This window comes from Rhamphochromis longiceps, linkage group LG14 (assembly GCF_057381845.1).
Source record: "Rhamphochromis longiceps isolate RC_006_pf linkage group LG14, R_longiceps_female_GT1.1, whole genome shotgun sequence".
Classification (NCBI taxonomy): Eukaryota; Metazoa; Chordata; class Actinopteri; order Cichliformes; family Cichlidae; genus Rhamphochromis; species Rhamphochromis longiceps.
Genome location: NC_140570.1, coordinates 25951164 through 25968542, shown reverse-complemented (window position 1 = coordinate 25968542; position 17379 = coordinate 25951164). Strand labels below are relative to the sequence as shown.

Here is a 17379-nt window from a genome sequence, read left to right as displayed (position 1 = left end):
TGGGTTTCACTATTTATTTTCTCGAAGACAACCTATCCTGTAGCCTATCTCCCCCGAAAAATGAGTTTGCTTTTGGGGGGGAAGCCACCTCATTCATTTATTTATTTTTTCTTTCCCAGTCGTAATTTTAAATTTGAAACCACGTTTGCTAACAAGGAATGCTGCAAAAAAAAAATACCCCTATGTTCAAACAGAAGGCTTATTTATGAGCACAATGTGTAATCATTACTACAGTGTTTGAAGTTAACACAAAAAAAAAAAAAAATTAAAGGGGTAGTACACCTAGCTGGCAGAAAGAGGAAAGGGGAGTAATGAGGCTAAAGGACTCAGGTACTAAAGTTACAGCAAACTTGTTCATGGGTTTATATATTATTCAGGAAAACCCACATACTCCAGTCTGATGTGTGGGACACCCTCTGACCTTGAGAGAGAAAAAAAAAAGTGGGGGAGGTTAAACCACCTGAAATAAACTCAATTTCTCACTAAAAAGTATCCTTGGATTACTCTTGAAAGACAACAGATTGTGGTTGAGTGAGTGATGCATATTGAGATTTTGCTGGCAGGTCAAAACCTATAAAAACCCGCCAGCACACCTTCAGAAAGACGTCAGGCCTCACTTTGCAATACATGTGCAAAAACCATATAGATTATTTAGCAAATCAGACACTAGTGAGGGAAAAGGGGAAGGAGAAACATGTAACATTTAAGCACAGTTTTACTTAAAATGAAAATTACACTGTATCCACAGCCTAAGGAAACTAAAATACCCTAAAAAAATAACTGTGCTATAGTTTAGTACATGCAAAGGTTATGATTCACAATCCTACGTGAAATGGCCATTGTCCTCTTCTCCCTTGGTGACAATCAAAGCTATGGCAACAGTACTGCAAAGCAGTGATTTTGCTGTTAATTGAAGGGAAAAGGGGTGGGGGAAAATAAAGGAGTTACAAGGAGGAACAGGTCATTTGGTTGATTATAAAGTGAAGGTGTCAACAATTTCACAGCATCAAGCCCATATCTGGTGTGTAGGTTAGGGATGTGGTGTGAGGATGGAGTACGATGGTCATCAATCACCTTTACAGAAGCGATATGAAACTAAAAGCTGGAAAACAAAGTCATAAAAAAGGAAAAGAAAGAAAAAGAAAATACACTGGAGGCAAAAAAAAAAAAAAAAAGCCCAAAAGCCACCAAATGCATCTTAATACAATGCACTGCTGCTCCACACCTGCCAATAACATTGTCCAGTGTCAATTAATACTAACTTAATAAATCAAAAACAAAATCCTGGTGACGACGATGGTTTTCTCATATCCACAGTTCCTTCTTTCAGGGATTTCGCAGATCAGCCTCTCAAAGGCAGAATTTCTTCCTGAAACCTTTGCGAACCTCATTGTTGCAATTTTCTTTTCTCTTCAGATGTTTTTGTATCTTTTTTTGTTGTTGTTGGTTGTTTTTTCATTTTTCCTCATCTCTGCATGCGTTCTCACCCAGTCTCGCACACTCCCAGTTCACGCACGCAGCCAAGCACACACGACTCATCCGTCCACTCTCTCGCAACATGCGAACACGCGCAGCCGGACTCCTGGCCCCGCCCACCAGGGGGAGAGGACTGCGCCCCGCGTGGGGGGGCGTCTCGTTGGAGGAGATGAACCTGGCTCCTCAGCGCTGAGTCCAGACATTCGTACACAATGGGTCCCATTCACACACATGTCTGATAGCGTGGCCGATTGGGGGAGGGGCACATTGAGGCTGGCGCCCTCTCTAGTCGGAGGACCGCAGAATTGTGATGGTTCGTTGTTCATCTCAGTTCATAATCATAGTTATAATCATTTCTGCATTTTGCTGTATTGTAATATTTCAAGATCACTTGATTTTCTTTTTTTTTTTTAATGTCCTTGGTTCTCCCTGGGCAGACATGGAGTTTTTCTTATTTTCGTTTTTCTTGTCATTTGAAGTAGTTTTCCGAGGACGACAGCTCCAATAACACAAGTTATGTCGGCATGTCTCTCAACACATTCGATGTAGATGTTTTGCTTTTTTTTGCAACATGTAGCCACTCATTCTCACTCGCACCCACTCGCCATCTCAAACTTCATTTGGGCTGGTTCCCCTGGAATGCCAAATGAAATCCACATATTTTTCTTTCAGATAAGATGCAGCCATGGATCCCACGAGCCAAGCACAATGGATCAAATTTCTCACACTCGCTCTCTCTCGCCCTTTCTCTCCTAATTTTTTATATGTTGAACAGAGTGCTGCATCGTGAACAAAACTCCAGAATACCCCAGATGCCGTCTAGAACTGGAATCCCTCGGCTGGCACGTTGGCTGAGTTGAAGCCGTAAGTTCCGCCCTGGATGGCCTCCGGGACCAGGTTGGTGTCTTCATCGATCTGAAAGACAGACGAGTAAAAGGAGCATTAACACTGCGCGGACAGTCAGCAGACGAGGCGTTAGGGTCAAGACGATAGCCAGCCGCTGTTCCTGAGCCAGGGACCATCAGCAGCTTTCTAAAGAAAGTGGGTCTACGTAGCTCTACCTATTGAAGTTAACTTTGTGAATTCTGGTATGTGATTCTGGGTTTCTGGAAGTGGGCTGTCTTGCCAACTTGCTCCTCAGGGATATTAAAGTTTATCTACATCCTAAATAGAAGAACTGTCAATACAAACAATCACTTTGGCACTTCTCCTTTGATTAACCACCTTGCTTTGTGGTATGACAGCACCATGGTAACGACCTAAAGCTGACAGTGATTCAGACCGCTGACCCGAATCAAATTAGCAGTTTGGACAGCCACACTGGGCAGGATCCATTTTCAGACTTACACTATGATTTGTGGCTCAAAGTACAGTGGAAAGGGCGAAACTGGAGCCCCATTTGTGACAACTCAGAGCTAACCTGTTCATCTTCATTTGATCAGTGTGAAGACTTTTTTTTAAATCACTTGAAAGCCTAAACAAAAAAAAAAAAAACTGCAGATATCCTAAGTAACTTACATCATCAGATGAGAAGAACTGATCAATAATTTCGTATGCCAATTTGTAGATATCTTCATTTTCATGATTCTGCAGTTGCTCCACCTTTTCCAGACCTGTGAAACAAAAAACAATTACACATTAACACCTGATGTTAACAAGTTAAGACCAACAATTGTGATGGTAAAGGTGACACTGACCTCCGCATTCCTCAATGAGGTTAGCAATAGTTTCTGCCTCATCGTCAGCCATTTTTAGGATATTGCTGAGGCCATCGAGAACAACCTGCACAACCTGAGCGTCCTTCACTGTGAGCAGGTTGCAGAATGGAGGGATCACCTGCTTCTCGATCAGGTGTGCCACCTGAAGACGACACAGAGATGCACTATCAATAACTCACCGCGTTAAAAAAGGAAGAGCATTTTACACATCAATGAAAATGATTAAGCTTAAAGCAGCAAATATTATGAAGTCATTTCAGTTCTATGTTTACAGAACTTCCATACCACTGACTTCCCATTTCTTGTACACTTTTCATGTGTTTGGGAGAGGCTTACCTGATCTTTCCTCCCGCTTATTGTCAGGTTACTGATGGCCCAGGCTGCTTCTTTCTGAGTGCCAAAGTCACCCTAAAACATACATTCAATGTAAGCAACCCATCCATCACCCAGAAGCTCTCTGAAAGTAATTAAACAGGATCAATTTAAGATGGATACAAACCTTATCGAGCAGGTGAATGATCATGGGAACCAGCTTGGCGTCAATGACGGCCTGCACCTGTTGCTGGTTACCTGCTGTGATGTTGGACAGGAACCACACTGCCTCCTACAGGACAAAAGCATAAACACAAGAGTTAGTGATGATTTTCTCTCATGAGAATGATGTGCTGTGTCACAGAGATTCAGTGTATGTTTGATCACAAAGCAAGTGAGAGCTGGATCAGAACCCAGGGGTCGAAACAGAGTTTTGACCCCCGGCTGAGACACAGTGCAGTGGGCGGGGAGAGGGTGACTTTGAGGCTCTAATCATCGACCAGTCACAAAAAGGAGGCCTCTTTTTTTACGTAACTGGTCTCAGATGCACTCCGATATCAGCAGAGACGCTTGGTCTTCAGCACCCTTTCTCCACCAACCCATGTATCACACACGCGCGCACACACACACACACACACACACACACTACTACCCCTTATCAAACCCCTAATCTATGCTACTAATTGAAGGTATAAAGTTGTTGGCGTCCTCTTCGGTTCTTCGTCTTTGTGGTTCTGCACCTTTTAAATTCCTGCTCTCAGCTATCTGCCCCATCTATTTCCTTTCACGCAGCACTCACTTGCACAACGTCTCTGTTTTCATCACTTCCAGATGACTGACAAAGTTTGTGTGTTTCTTACAAACAGTCGGAGAACGTTACCTTGTTGATTTTCTCCTTTGGGTGGGTGAGGAGCGCAGGGAAATGGCTGAGGGCGTCACAGTTGAGCACCACCTGGGTCTGTTCGTCTGTGCCGGTCACAATGTTCCCAACAGCCCTCAGGGCAGCGGTCTGCATGTGGAGAGGAAGCGTGTTTGATGATGACACATACAAAGAAGACTTCTTTCGTAATACTCAATATGCTTGTAGCACAAAGAAACTAAGACAAATCTCACTGGAGTTAAACAGTAAGAGCAGTTAAAAAGAAGAATTATCACCACATTTTTGCTTCACTTAGTACAATTATTAATGTTTCCAGTGTTGAGATAACAGAAGTAGTATTTTATGATTTTTACATTTTAGGTACTCTGGCTGGATCGTCCATATTGCTTGGTTGGTCAATATAATCCCAAGCAACCCAAGCTGCCATTGGTGGTCTATAAAAAGTAGAGATGGACCGATCCAATATTACGTATCGGTCCGATACTGACGTAAATTACTGGATCGGATATCGGAGGGAAATAAAAAATGTAATCCAATCCATTAAATATCAAAAAAAGCACCTCAAAAAACTTGCGACATGGTGTAACTCAGCTCATAACCGTAGCACGTCGGAGCAGTGTGCTCACGTGATAGAGGGCTGTGTGTATTTGTAGCCTCGCTAGCAATCCGGCATTTCATCTCCAAGGAAGTTATCCCAGAGAGAAGTAAAGCAGGTGTGCAAGTTCATCTCTGAATGTTTGTAAAGCATTCCCGCGTTAAGCTTAACAACCGATATATGGAGCGACTGCCTCTCTCTCCCTCCCTCTCCTGCTGCTACTTCAATCATGAAACTGATCAATGATCAGCTTTTCTGTCGGGAGTCCGTCTCTCTTGTTTGTTTTTGGCCCACTTTGCACCAGAAAGAGGAAACCAGCGGCTGAACAACAGCAGCACGTTTAAGCTTGATAAGCTGTTGTTAGAATGTATTTAATATTACTTTCTACTCGAGGATCTTTTTGTAGCTGACGGCTGGTAACTGTGCAGGGGCGGATCTAGCAAAGTTTAGCCAGGGGGGCCGATAGGGCATGAACAGGGAAAAGGGGGCACAAAGACATACTTTTCTTTCTTATTCTCATTTAAAATGTCTAGCTTTTAATAAATAATTATCTGAATCTTACACCCAAAGTTTTAATGTGATGTAAAATGTATAGAAGTCCATTACTGTATATAATAACTATTAAGTCTAATATACCCTAGTAAGCTATAGTACTTTTTCCTTTGGGGAGGTACCATCTGTGCAGTCTGCAGTTCTGTTGAAGAAAGATGTTGAATCTATTAAATTACTCTTGAAAAATAATTGATTTCTGTGCATTTTTTTTTTTCCACACTGCATCAAATTAAAGCTTATTACGTCGATTAAGCATCATGAGGTGGAGAGTGGGGGGTGGTTCCCTATTTTTTTTTTTTCTTTCTTGCTATTAGTTAGGTTGCTTAATATTTCTGCTAAGTACTCTTTAAAATACCAGAATAGGGAGGATGGTGCAGGTTTAAGTTTATTAGATTGATCAGTGTTGCTGAACTATGAAATATTTTGGATGCAGTGTATTTTTTACATACAGGTATAACAGAATAGCTTTAGTGTTTGTTTTTTTTACTTGAGTATGAACTTATACAAAAAGCAGCAGGATATAAAAAAAACAAAACAAAACAGTTTTATTGATTAAAAAAAACACTATATCGGATTCATATCGGTATCGGCAGATATCCAAATTTATGATATCGGTATCGGACATAAAACAGTGGCATCGTGCCATCTCTAATAACAAGCTATGCGTTTTGAAACCAACCCGAACCTAGATACTGCCAAATACTTTTAAAAGTGCAGGCTGTTTATGCTGTCTCAGAGTAACTGATAACATGTCAAAGATGTTTTGGGTTGTTGACAAGCAACAAAGCACATAGCTTTAATGCAGCATGCTAACCTATGTGGGTTAGTTTCTGCTAACTTCTTATTTAATGCTCAGAACTGACATCTTTTAGTGCGTTTGGTCAGCATCACTGTTTCAATGTCTCAGCGACACACAGACCAAGCAGGACTTAAAGCCTCCTCTCTCATGTAAACGAGAAATCACAACAGCAATAGTCTAACAGTTTGTTCTGGACATGAAGTCCAAAGTCTGTTCTTCTAGGATTACCAGTTAATGCAGGTCTATTTTCAGATGGATGAGTACTGGTTGGATCCCAATCTGTCATCATTTTAGATAACTTGGTAAGAGTGATTTAATGTATCACAAATCTTGTTTTTTAATCTTTGTTCATAAGTTATAACAACACTTAGAGTGGTTGTGTCAGGAAAAGCATCCGATGTAAAACTTGAGTGAATAAGGGAGCACTCGAAAGGAGCTTTAGAGGGAACACAGACAACTGAGTCGGATTTATTTAATGTAAACGTGATGTGAAAGTTTACTTCTCTGTGCAACTGTTTAATAACTTGAAGAGCGGGTAAAATTTCAGTCAACCAAGATATTTTTTGGTTGAATGCAGCGCTAATCTTCACATGATGTTGGTTAATTCTTCTGCATCAATGGGGTTTTTAAAAACAATACCCAATTTAGGTTTAATTAGACATAAAAACACCCCCATGCCCTTTTCCCATACCTGAACTTTAACCTCCTGGTGACTGAGCAGAGGTACCAGATGTGGGACAATGCCGGAGTCAATAACCATTTGGATCTGCTCGTTCCCAGCATCTGTCAGGTAGGACAGAGCCCACACTGTGTCTACCAAGATCTGGAGGTAGCAAAGAAAGAAAAGATTCAAATGAATACATTTTGCTTTCTGTGTAAACTTGATTCGACAGGGATAATTTAGCTGGAACTGGGAAGCCAGTGTGCATCGTGGTTACGTAGGACAGTTCTGGGTACTTACACTGACGTCAGTGTGGTGGATCAGAACGCAGAGAGCTGGCAATATCTGAGAAAGAAAATAAACTGTTACGAGGTGGATAAAATGAGAGTGAAAACACAAGTAAAGTTCCTGGCATGATTCAAGTTTGATCATAGCTGCAGCATTGACGTAATTAACCACTATAATTTCTGACAACTCTTCTCTGAATCACCTGATTAAAACACATAACTAAAACAAAGCTGCTGTCCTTTGACTGGCCTCACCTAACCACAGGCTCACTGAATTCTGCACTGTGTGCCTTGCATCTAACACTTGAACAGGACATGAAGTCTCACAGATGCGGACTTAAATCAGTTTATCTGCCACAATCCATTGCTGACATACTGTCCCAACGTCCAACTTGATACTCCCTGATACATTTAGATGGATCAGACAGTTCAAATGTCTATACCTGGGGTGGGGAACTCCAGGGCTGCAAGTTTTAGATGTGTCCTTGATCCAACACAGCTGATTGTAATGGCTAAATTACCCCCTAAACATGTCTTGAGGTTCCCCAGAGGCCTGGTAATGAACTAATCATTTGGTTCAGGTGTGTTGACCCAGCGTGATATCTAAAACCTGCAGGACACCGGCCCTTGAGGCCTGGAGTTCCCCCAACCTGGTCTATATAAATGCTGGCTTCCCTTACACCTTAATATTTTCAACCCATTTTTCAGGACTTGTAACTGCACATACTGCAAACTGTATATAAAGGATGGACATAACCACTGTGACATCACCTGTATGTTATTGAAGTCTCGAGCTGCCTGCTATTTATCGCCCCCTTTTTGTCTCCAGTTTATGACCCATAACTTACTAAATGGTCATCATGTTTTTCTTCAACAAGACTTCAAACTATTGAAGGTGTTTTTAAACCCACAAGCAAAGCATTAACTGTGGTAACATCAAGGACATAGGTGAGGTTGCTTTTCTACATAAAGGTACAGCCAGCAAATAGAAACACAAATAAGTTAAGACGTCCATAAATGAAGCGGTCGATGGTTCAAGTTTATTTTGCACCGTCTCAATGTTAAAATTCAAAGACCCTCAAATGTTTTTTGCTCTTGGTATAAATGAGGGAATAAAAACGCAAAACCAAATGATGACAGTGCATTCCTACACCCCTAAGCACATGCACTCTCTCCACATACCTCCTGGATTGTCTCCATGGGTGGTGGAGGATCCTTGTGACGGCAAAGGTTGACCATGACCCAAGTGACATTGCGGAGGAAGGTTATGGGGATGGAGGGACTGATGAAGGAGAGCAAGGGCTTCACCACACCCAAGCTGATCACATAATCTCTGCACTGAGGGCCATCACCTGGAAAGAACACACAGATTTTAGGACCGAATGAGGATTAATTTCTAACGCAGTCCCGTTCATTCTGTTCATTGCAGCTCACCTATGATGTTTCCCAGAGCCCAGACGGCCTGTTCACACACATTCTGGTGAGGAGAGTGAAGCAGCCTCAAGAAGAGCGGCACAGCGTCTAAACAAAGGAAAACAGATTATAAAAAAATTAATCACTGACTAAACAAAGAAATTTGTAAGATCTTAACTAAGAAAGCACTTTTAAACCTGATTAAGATGACTAAATGTTGCTGTTAAGACTGCATAATGCATCAATGATTGGGACTGTATGTACTGTAATGATAAGCACTGCCGTTTAATGTGATCAACCACAAACAGGTCATGACACCAAGAAACAAAGAACGTGGTTAAGAAGGCGGCTTTGATAAGGCCCGGGTCACACAGGCCATGAAACCAGTCAGGGGCTACACATTTTTCCTAGCGACTAATGGTTGTTAGGGCACCTCCAACCGATCTCAGGCCTAAGGAAAACAGCACAATTCCACTTTTACAAGTAGAATTAAACCAATATCACAAAGTAAATCTTTACAAATGCGGAATTACCCATTACAATCTGTGTTTTCCAAATTACTGAGGTCGCTAGTACTTATACTAGTATTTTATATTACAGAAATTTGCACAAGTCTTCACCTCGTCAAAAGTCTTTAACTGCAATAAAAATCTTGATTTCTCAAAAGTTAATTTTACCACCTTATTATCTCCCAGGCTAAATTTAGATTAAGAAAGACACATTACAGAGTAAAGCAAGATAAAGCTAAGAAAGAGAAGTGAAACTTACTAGACTGGACCACAGCTTGAGTCTGCTCTGAGGTCCCAGAGGCTATGTTGGTTAGAGCCCAGGCGGCCTCAAACTGGAGAGAGGGGCTGTGGAAAGGTGCAGAAGAGGCAATTATAGGAGTGAGCATAATTGTGTCAGTGTGTTTAACAGTAAGAGTACTAATGAACAGAAAGAATACTAATGAGCCGATTATGTTCCACCATTCCTGGAAAGTGAAAACTAAAATGTATTTGCACATCTGTGACGTTGTTTGGATGTAGGGTGCGCTAAAACACAAACTCAACGCTACATGCAGGCAAACAAGAGCTACAGCTGGCTTACTTGTCATCTCTGTCCAGGCAATGCACCAGGATAGGAAGGATCCCAGACTTAATCAGGTCATCTATGGGAGGATTACGGTCACTGGACAACAATTTTCTACAAAAACAAAGAGAAAACAAAAGACAATTACTCTCTCTCTCACACAACCACACACACAAAAAAACCCCACACACAAACACCAAGCTGAAGCGACTGAGCACAGAGAGAAACAGCTCAAGAATTTCAAGTATCTTGAGAATGCAAGTCAATCACAATATCAGTGACTCCAAGGAGACGTCACCCCGATTATCACCTAAAATAATCAACGTTATTTTGAAAGCTAACACGTGTACTCTTATCATGCATCTGGGTTGTTGTTGTTTTAAAGACAAAAAGGGGGGGGGGGGGGAGGTGCCGTTTTAATTTCTTTAATATTTTAAGAACACTGTTAATGCAAGCTGAATTAAACGCTTCACAGCTCTGACGTCTGTAACAGCACGTGGTGCTGTAGATTTGTAGCGAAACCGAAAAGCGGTATTGTGAAACAGAATGTGGCACCGTAACAATTTTATCTCGATATCTTATCTTGTTTTCATATTAGTTGAAAGTCAAAAACAAAACTGAAAACAAAATCGATGCATTTCCCGGCACGTCTAACATCGAGCAAACAAAAAAAAAAGATTCCCAGCACGTGAATTTGTTTCAGCTACCTTATGCTGCATGACTGGGCTGCAGAGCCATTTACAATGTCCATTAATTAGACAGAGCTGGCTTATTCTTGAATCGCATCTGTCAAGCAAAGCTGGAAGAAAAAAAACAAACAAAAACAAACTAAAAATGGCAAATGGCCTGTATTTGTATAGCGCTTTTCTAGTCCCTAAGGACCCCAAAGCGCTTTACACAACCAGTCTAGGGCTGCCACAAACGATTATTTTGATAGTCGACTAGTCACCGATTATTTTTGCGATTAGTCGACTAATCAGATCATCCATCCATTAGACGTAAAACTACAGCTTATTGCACCAGCAGCATCTGCTCTTATATAACTATCATTAGCTTACAGCTTTAAGTGTTTAAGGTGCTAACTAAAAATAAAGACAAGATGATAGTTTATTAAATTTTAATGAAATTTGCAGATTGTTTCGGTGAAGTTTAATAAACTCCTTGCTATCTAAAATATAACAGGACACTGGAGTATATTCTGGAGCATCTCACACTTCTGATAATCAGCTGTCTGCTTGACGTTTATTCAGCTGTGTAAAAACTATAACTTTAATCTCAGACAAACTGATTTACTCAGGAACAAATAAAATACTAAAAAAAAAAAAGCCAAACAATAACATTTTAAGTTATCTAAGTGACTCATATATATTTAACCTGAGTAGCGAAAGACGGCGGTGGGTTTGAAAACGATTTGCGGGGAGTCCGGTGTTCTCACGGCGCTAGTGAGCCTAGCCCCCGGCTCGCTAACGAGCTAGTGGGTAACAGATGTCTCCGAAAACGTCGGAGCGCTTTTGAAAATATGTGGTGTCCTGATAAACTGAGCAGATATTTGAGGTTTACACAGCTACATTCTCGCCTGAAAATATGTTAAACGTTTATTTTGTGACCCAGAAAGAATAATACGAGTAACATTAAAACTAACTAGCTGCCGCCATTGTTGGAAACTGCGCTGGGCCGCGCTATGAATTCTGGGACACAGCTGCTTCTTCTTCTTCGGGGTTTAACGGTAGCTGACATCCTTGTACATGCAATGCTGCCATCTTCTGTTTCAGTCCGTTATTACACTCTTAAATCCTGCCACTTATTCCTGCGTCTTTTGTGATCGTACAAAGTTTCAAACGACACGTCGACTATTAAATCAGTCGTCAACGATTTTGATAGTCGACGTAATCGTGACTAGTCGACAAATCGTGGCAGCCCTAAACCAGTCATCCACCCATTCACACACTGGTGATGGCAAGCTACATTGTAGCCACAGCCACTCTGGGGCGCACTGACAGAGGCGAGGCTGCCGAACACTGGCGCCACCGGGCCCTCTGACCAACGGGTGAAGTGTCTTGCCCAAGGACACAACGACCGAGACTGTCCAAGCCGGGGCTCGAACCGGCAACCTTCCGATTACAAGGCAAACTCACAACTCTTGAGCCACGATCACCAAAAAACAACAAACACTTCGCCCCAGAAAACAAAACACTGAAGTTGTATTTTGCAAAGAACCAGCAATTTCAACCAGAAAGACCGCCAAGACAGAGCTCTGTCAGTCGGTGAAGTTCACTTATTGTGAAAACTCCACAAACAGTAGTAGGGGACAGCATTTTTCCCCCTAGATGTTGATGTGCAGTGGTTTCTATTTGCAACATGATGTAAAAGAAAGAATAGTTATCAGGGTCCGTCCTGAGGCAGGCCAAGTGTGTGTGTGTGTTTTTACCTGGCGGCCTGAACAGCGCTCAGCTGGACGCCCTGGTTATCACTGGTAGCATTCTAAAAAAAGAAAATACAAATGAATCACGCACAATACAACAATCAACATATTTATTTTATAGCAACAATGTGTGTTGCTATATTTTTAGTTAGAGGGAGTATATTATAAGACATTAAGCAGACTTTAAAGGACATTTGTTATTTGTAATTAATCATTCAAATAACAGGAAAGGAAATATAGCACTTACTTGTACTATTGCTTCAAGAGAGGTGTTTTGCTGAAGAAGAAGATTTCAGAAAGATTAGGACTCTGTTAAACACGTAAACCCAAAAGTACAAAAACATACAGGTTGTGTAACAGAAAAAGAAAACATTTTAAACCCAATGTGTAAAAAAACAAACAGCACTATTAAAGGCATGTAGTGAGTTATCAGAAGGACAGCGAGCAGACATCTGTTAGCTTCTTGTTTTTATATGTGAAAACTGTTAGACAGGAAAGAGTCTAAAGCACCAGCTGACACAGCGAGAGGAGGCTGGGGGATTGAGAAATGACGTCAGGAGTCTCGCTTGAACCAGTCTGGTGTTACGGTGTAACAGTCAGCAAGCTGGACGTGCAGGCCGTCATTCACCATGACAAAATGCCAATTGGCACCCTCACCCTACATGAAGTTCAGAGTCAAACGTAGGCCCTGAGTGGCTGAACTTATTGTAAGATACCTCTGATTAATTTATGCAGCACGAGTGGAAACCAGAAAAAAAAATCCTAGCATCTCTGAGTGAAGCAGATTTATGATGTTGTATTTACATTCGATGTCTGGGCAGATGATTAAAGAGGCAACTCCAACCTAGAGATATTAAAAATACTTGAGACAAGAATAATGAAAGGAACAGCTGAGGGAAAGAGGATTCAGTCGTAAGGTCCAAACTACTTATTCTGCAGAAGCTAACAAAAAGCATCCTTAAGGAAACAATTAAATAAACCTTAAAACCACTATCACTGGTGTGATGAGTAGTTAAAGCAGACTTTCACAAAGGCCAGTGTAATGTTTTGCAGTGAGTCAGAGCAGCATGTCACTGTTGATCTACTGCTAAGCAGCTCACTCCGAGTTAGCTTTCTCAACACTATGAGGTCGTCAGAGTGATTGCAATTTTGAACTGCTGAGTGGCCATTTTAACCCAGCGATGCCACCAAATCCAGACATGATGGATCCATTTTGTGTGACACCGTTAGCACAAAACATGAAGCGTGAGCCAACACTGCCTATACAACAAGATGGTTACTGAGACAATTGCAGATAGTTTCAAGCTTCTCAGGGTGTAAGGCGGAGTCCCCAATCTCAGTCCACATGGGCTGGTGTCCCTGCAGGTTTTAGATGTGTCCTCGATCCATCACAGCTGACTTAAATGGATAAATTACCTTCTCAACATGTCTTGAAGTTCTCCAGAGGCCTGGCAATGAACTAATCATGTGATTCAGGTGTGTTGACCCAGGGTGAGATCTTAAACCTGCAGGGACACCGGCCCTCGTGGACTGGGGTTGGGGACCCCTGATGTAAGGTTTAAAACTGATGATCCAACTTCTTGCACATCCAGAAAAGCACCTTGTGACATATGTTAAGAAAAATATGTTGTTGAAAATAAAGTACACCTTGAAATGCCCGATGTCTTCTGTGTTTAATCAGATTTCAGGGCTGTCCAATGAGAGAAAAGACCCAAGGCCCACTGATGAGAGCAGCAAAAATTTAAGCGAGAGCAATATTCTTGTTATCAGCTGACCCTTTACATTTAAGGAAGGTGGCTTTGTTGGTCACCTTTGTCTCAGAGCTCCTTTGTTGTGTGGAAGTAACATTATTAAAACACAGCCATAGAGACTGAAGTGGGCTGATGACATTTCTTTAAATCAACCATGAAATGTCCAGATAGGCCCTCTCTGCCTCCTTGTCATCACTCCAGAAAGTGATGAGTATTTTGAACTTAAAAACATTATAGCTAAATACAAACAGCTAGTGTATCACCCAACAAAAACACTGTACCACTTGAAATGGGTCAGTGGAGTTTTTTTTTCTCCTCCTCTTACCTCATGTAGTGTATTTTCGTTGTTTTTTTCCTATCAGCCTACCTTCTGACATGTCTGCCCAATGTGATGTTTGTGTAAAGTTGGTCAGAAGGTTCCTTTGTGAGTGCGCATGCGCCATTAGCGTGCTGCCTGCTGTAACCCCTAATTTCCCTCGGGATGAATAAAGTATTCTGATTCTGATTCTGATTACAGAGTAAAAGGATGTAGGTCATTTAATAGGCTCCAATACCATGATATTTTACTTCACTGATTAACTTGACTGTGCATGCATTTACACATTGTTTAAATTGACCCCAACCCCTAACCTGAAGATTAAAAAGCATATAATGTCAGGTCTGAGACACTTGGGGAAAAATGATTTGGGGCAGCTGAAACAGTACTACATATATTTTTATGTTGCCTTTTCTTACCTAGAATACATTTTAGGAAACAGAATAGGTGTTCACTGCACAGTTAACATAATAAAAATAAAATAAAAATGTGGCATTACTGTTTAGTAAAAAGCAAACTAAATATCTGAAAATAAGGTATGTTGAACACATTCTACCGAGTGAGTATCTTCCTTCGGGAAGAACCCATCAACAAGCAGACAGCTAGACAAACTGCATGTTTTTTCACACTAATGCCACACCGAGCTGACGTAAAGCACGGAGAGCCAATGAGGCAGCATCACATGAACAAGATGTCAGCAGGTTCTAAACCTCTGGAGTGTTTCATCACTGTGATGACCTGCATGTGCAAAAACCCCTTGAACAAACAGTCATGACAACCTTCCTCCCAGACTGTCATTCCCACTGCTTGGACAACACCCCACCTTTTAAAAAACAAACAAACAAACAAACAAAAAAAACGCACAAAAACTAAAAAAGATGTTTACCTGACTTCCCAATGACAGGAGACTTGAGTGGGAAACTAAAAAAAAACAAAACAAAAAACAAACAAACATACCGATCTGAAATCTCCATCAACATCAGAGTCCTCACAGATGTCCTCATGGGGAACATTTCTCCTCTTCAGAAGATGCTCATCTCTTTTGTTCTGTAGAAATAATACTTCATATAAGCTCAAACAGAATTTCATCATAAATAAATTAGAAATTTAGCATACATGCTATGTCACACAGATTTGCAGATAAAAGAGCAGACCATAACATAATGTACCTTAAAGTTAGTGTTTGAAATTGGTGGAAAATATATTTAAAAAATACAAATGTGATTACCTTTCTGAGTTCCACCACTACTTCAGTCCTCTGTCTTCTCATAGTCTGTGAGGAAAGATGGCACGGGAAGATTATACAGAAGGAGAGCTTTAATAAGCCTATACTGTCTTCTATCAATTCAAATCATACAAACTACAAATGAGTGACTGACCTAATATTACTTAGCTTTAAGACCCTAACAACACAGATAATTCTTCTATTCTTTGACAAAGACAATATTTTATTAATGATCTTCCCTTTAAGGAACAAACACGATGAGGTACACTTAACCAACATTTTATCATCATATGAAAACACTGCAGTTCTGCAAAAGGTAATTAATATTTGTGATGCTGTGTTGTACTGCTTTATGATCAAACCTGCACTACTGTATTAATATTCATGGACTGCATAATTTGTAAGAAATGCACGGTAGTCTTACTCACTGTTTATGGAGAAAAGCTAAAAGAGGAACGTTTTGTTGAATAGTACATTGGTTATAATGTTTATTTTCGGTCCTCTGATGGCCAAGACTTGGGAGAGCAGTTTAAATATTTCTTCATAGTAAAGTAATGACTAAGAGCTGGACGGGTTTTATTTAAAATAAAATCTTCATAAAGAGACATTTTAAAGTAGGATTGTTGAATCTAACGACAGTAGCCGTCCTACGCGGAAGAGAAAATAAGTTGTGGTTGCTGCTCGCGAAATCGTGTGTTCTTCAATAACAAACCTGCACCGTGCTTTTGTAACTGAAGTTTTCAGCAGGTTGTGAAGCGAGAAGCTCGTGTCCGGAGGCCTACCGCGCCACAGACTTGTCAAACAGGATGTATGAGTATATCCTGATTATACATCTTAACTAAGCCCGCCTGAAAACAATATCAGCCGGGTAACATTACTGACACTCTGACCCGACTCCAACTCCCCTGGTAACTTATCGATCCGACGTTAGCTAACGTGTAGCTTTGATCTGCAGCTCATGTAATCATGTTATCTTAGCTATGCGCGCTGTTTTCACGGAACGTGTAACGTTAGCATTAACGAAATACAAGAATGCAAACAAACAGAAAATCAACTCCAAGCTTTGATTAAAACACTCAGGCGACCGGCCAGTAAAGCAGCTAACTGGTTTCCGCCATTGTTTTTGATTATAAAGACGGGGGATGGGTGGAACTGCAGCCAGCAGTACCACCATCAAACCCCAATCACCAAGCTAGCATAGGCTAGCTAACTGCAGTATCAAAATAACGATAAAATGCCGCCATGTTGTCTTAGCAATAAATTATATAGTTCTAAAGAACAGCTCGAAAGCCATGTGTGTGAACTTTTCGACGAGACGGTGACTAACACGCCGAGCTAAATCTATCTGTGGGGTGATAGTCTTCAGTTGAACTAGCATGTACCCCGTGGGCCTGGCTAGCAGCGGGCTAGCAGATGAACTCAGGCTAGCGTTTCTGACGCGTTTTATAGCCAAAGCGGCCCATGGGTTAACGAAACCAGTGAGACCCGACAGGGAGTCGTCCGGCCCCGGCCAAATATTTAAAATAAGCTTTATGTAAAGACCCTGGCCGGGGCTCTGGGTACAAAGTTCCCATCGGTAGAAATTAGAAACGACGTCACAGGGAAGCGGAGCAGCGAAGCTGGAGGCAAACAGAGCGGCGGACGCTGTGGAAAAGAGAGATCCTCGACACCAATCGGCACAACTTTTACCTCCAAATCACGGCCTTTATTCTTGAAATTCTTCAGCCGCTGGTTGTCCAGTTTCTCGTTGTCAGCCATGTTATCGCTTCTGGTTACGTTAAATACAGATGAACTCGTGGATTTAGCTGTGAGCTACCCCTTTTCTGGTTCCCTTTTCTCAGCCTTTCGTTAGCGGACTATTTTTCGCAGCTCAGTCCGCGGTGCATACTGGGAATGCCGGT

General features: G+C 41.3%; 1 protein-coding gene across 1 annotated transcript; it reads right to left on the bottom strand.

Moving 5' to 3' along the window:
* Positions 1-243: 243 nt before the first annotated feature.
* On the bottom strand, positions 244-17379 carry kpna4 (karyopherin alpha 4 (importin alpha 3)). The gene is made up of 17 exons (XM_085379660.1): positions 17168-17379; positions 15482-15526; positions 15211-15300; positions 12434-12463; positions 12193-12245; positions 9783-9878; positions 9462-9547; positions 8715-8801; positions 8463-8632; positions 7294-7338; positions 7024-7155; positions 4387-4515; positions 3694-3798; positions 3531-3602; positions 3174-3336; positions 2995-3089; positions 244-2391 (listed from the first exon to the last, which is right to left on the bottom strand). Exons 1-17 carry the CDS (start codon positions 17234-17236, stop codon positions 2296-2298), a joined length of 1563 nt encoding a protein of 520 aa, XP_085235786.1. The 5' UTR covers positions 17237-17379; the 3' UTR covers positions 244-2295.

Coding starts and splice junctions, on each gene's coding strand:
- kpna4 (XM_085379660.1), bottom strand. CDS start 17,236: ATGGCTGACAACGAGAAACTGGACAACCAGCGGCTGAAGAATTTCAAG. Junction 9,879..12,192: donor AGCGCTGTTCAGGCCGCCAG/GTAAAAACACAC, acceptor TTGTTTTTGTAG/AAAATTGTTGTCCAGTGACC. Junction 9,548..9,782: donor TGCCTGGACAGAGATGACAA/GTAAGCCAGCTG, acceptor ACCTTTCCACAG/CCCCTCTCTCCAGTTTGAGG.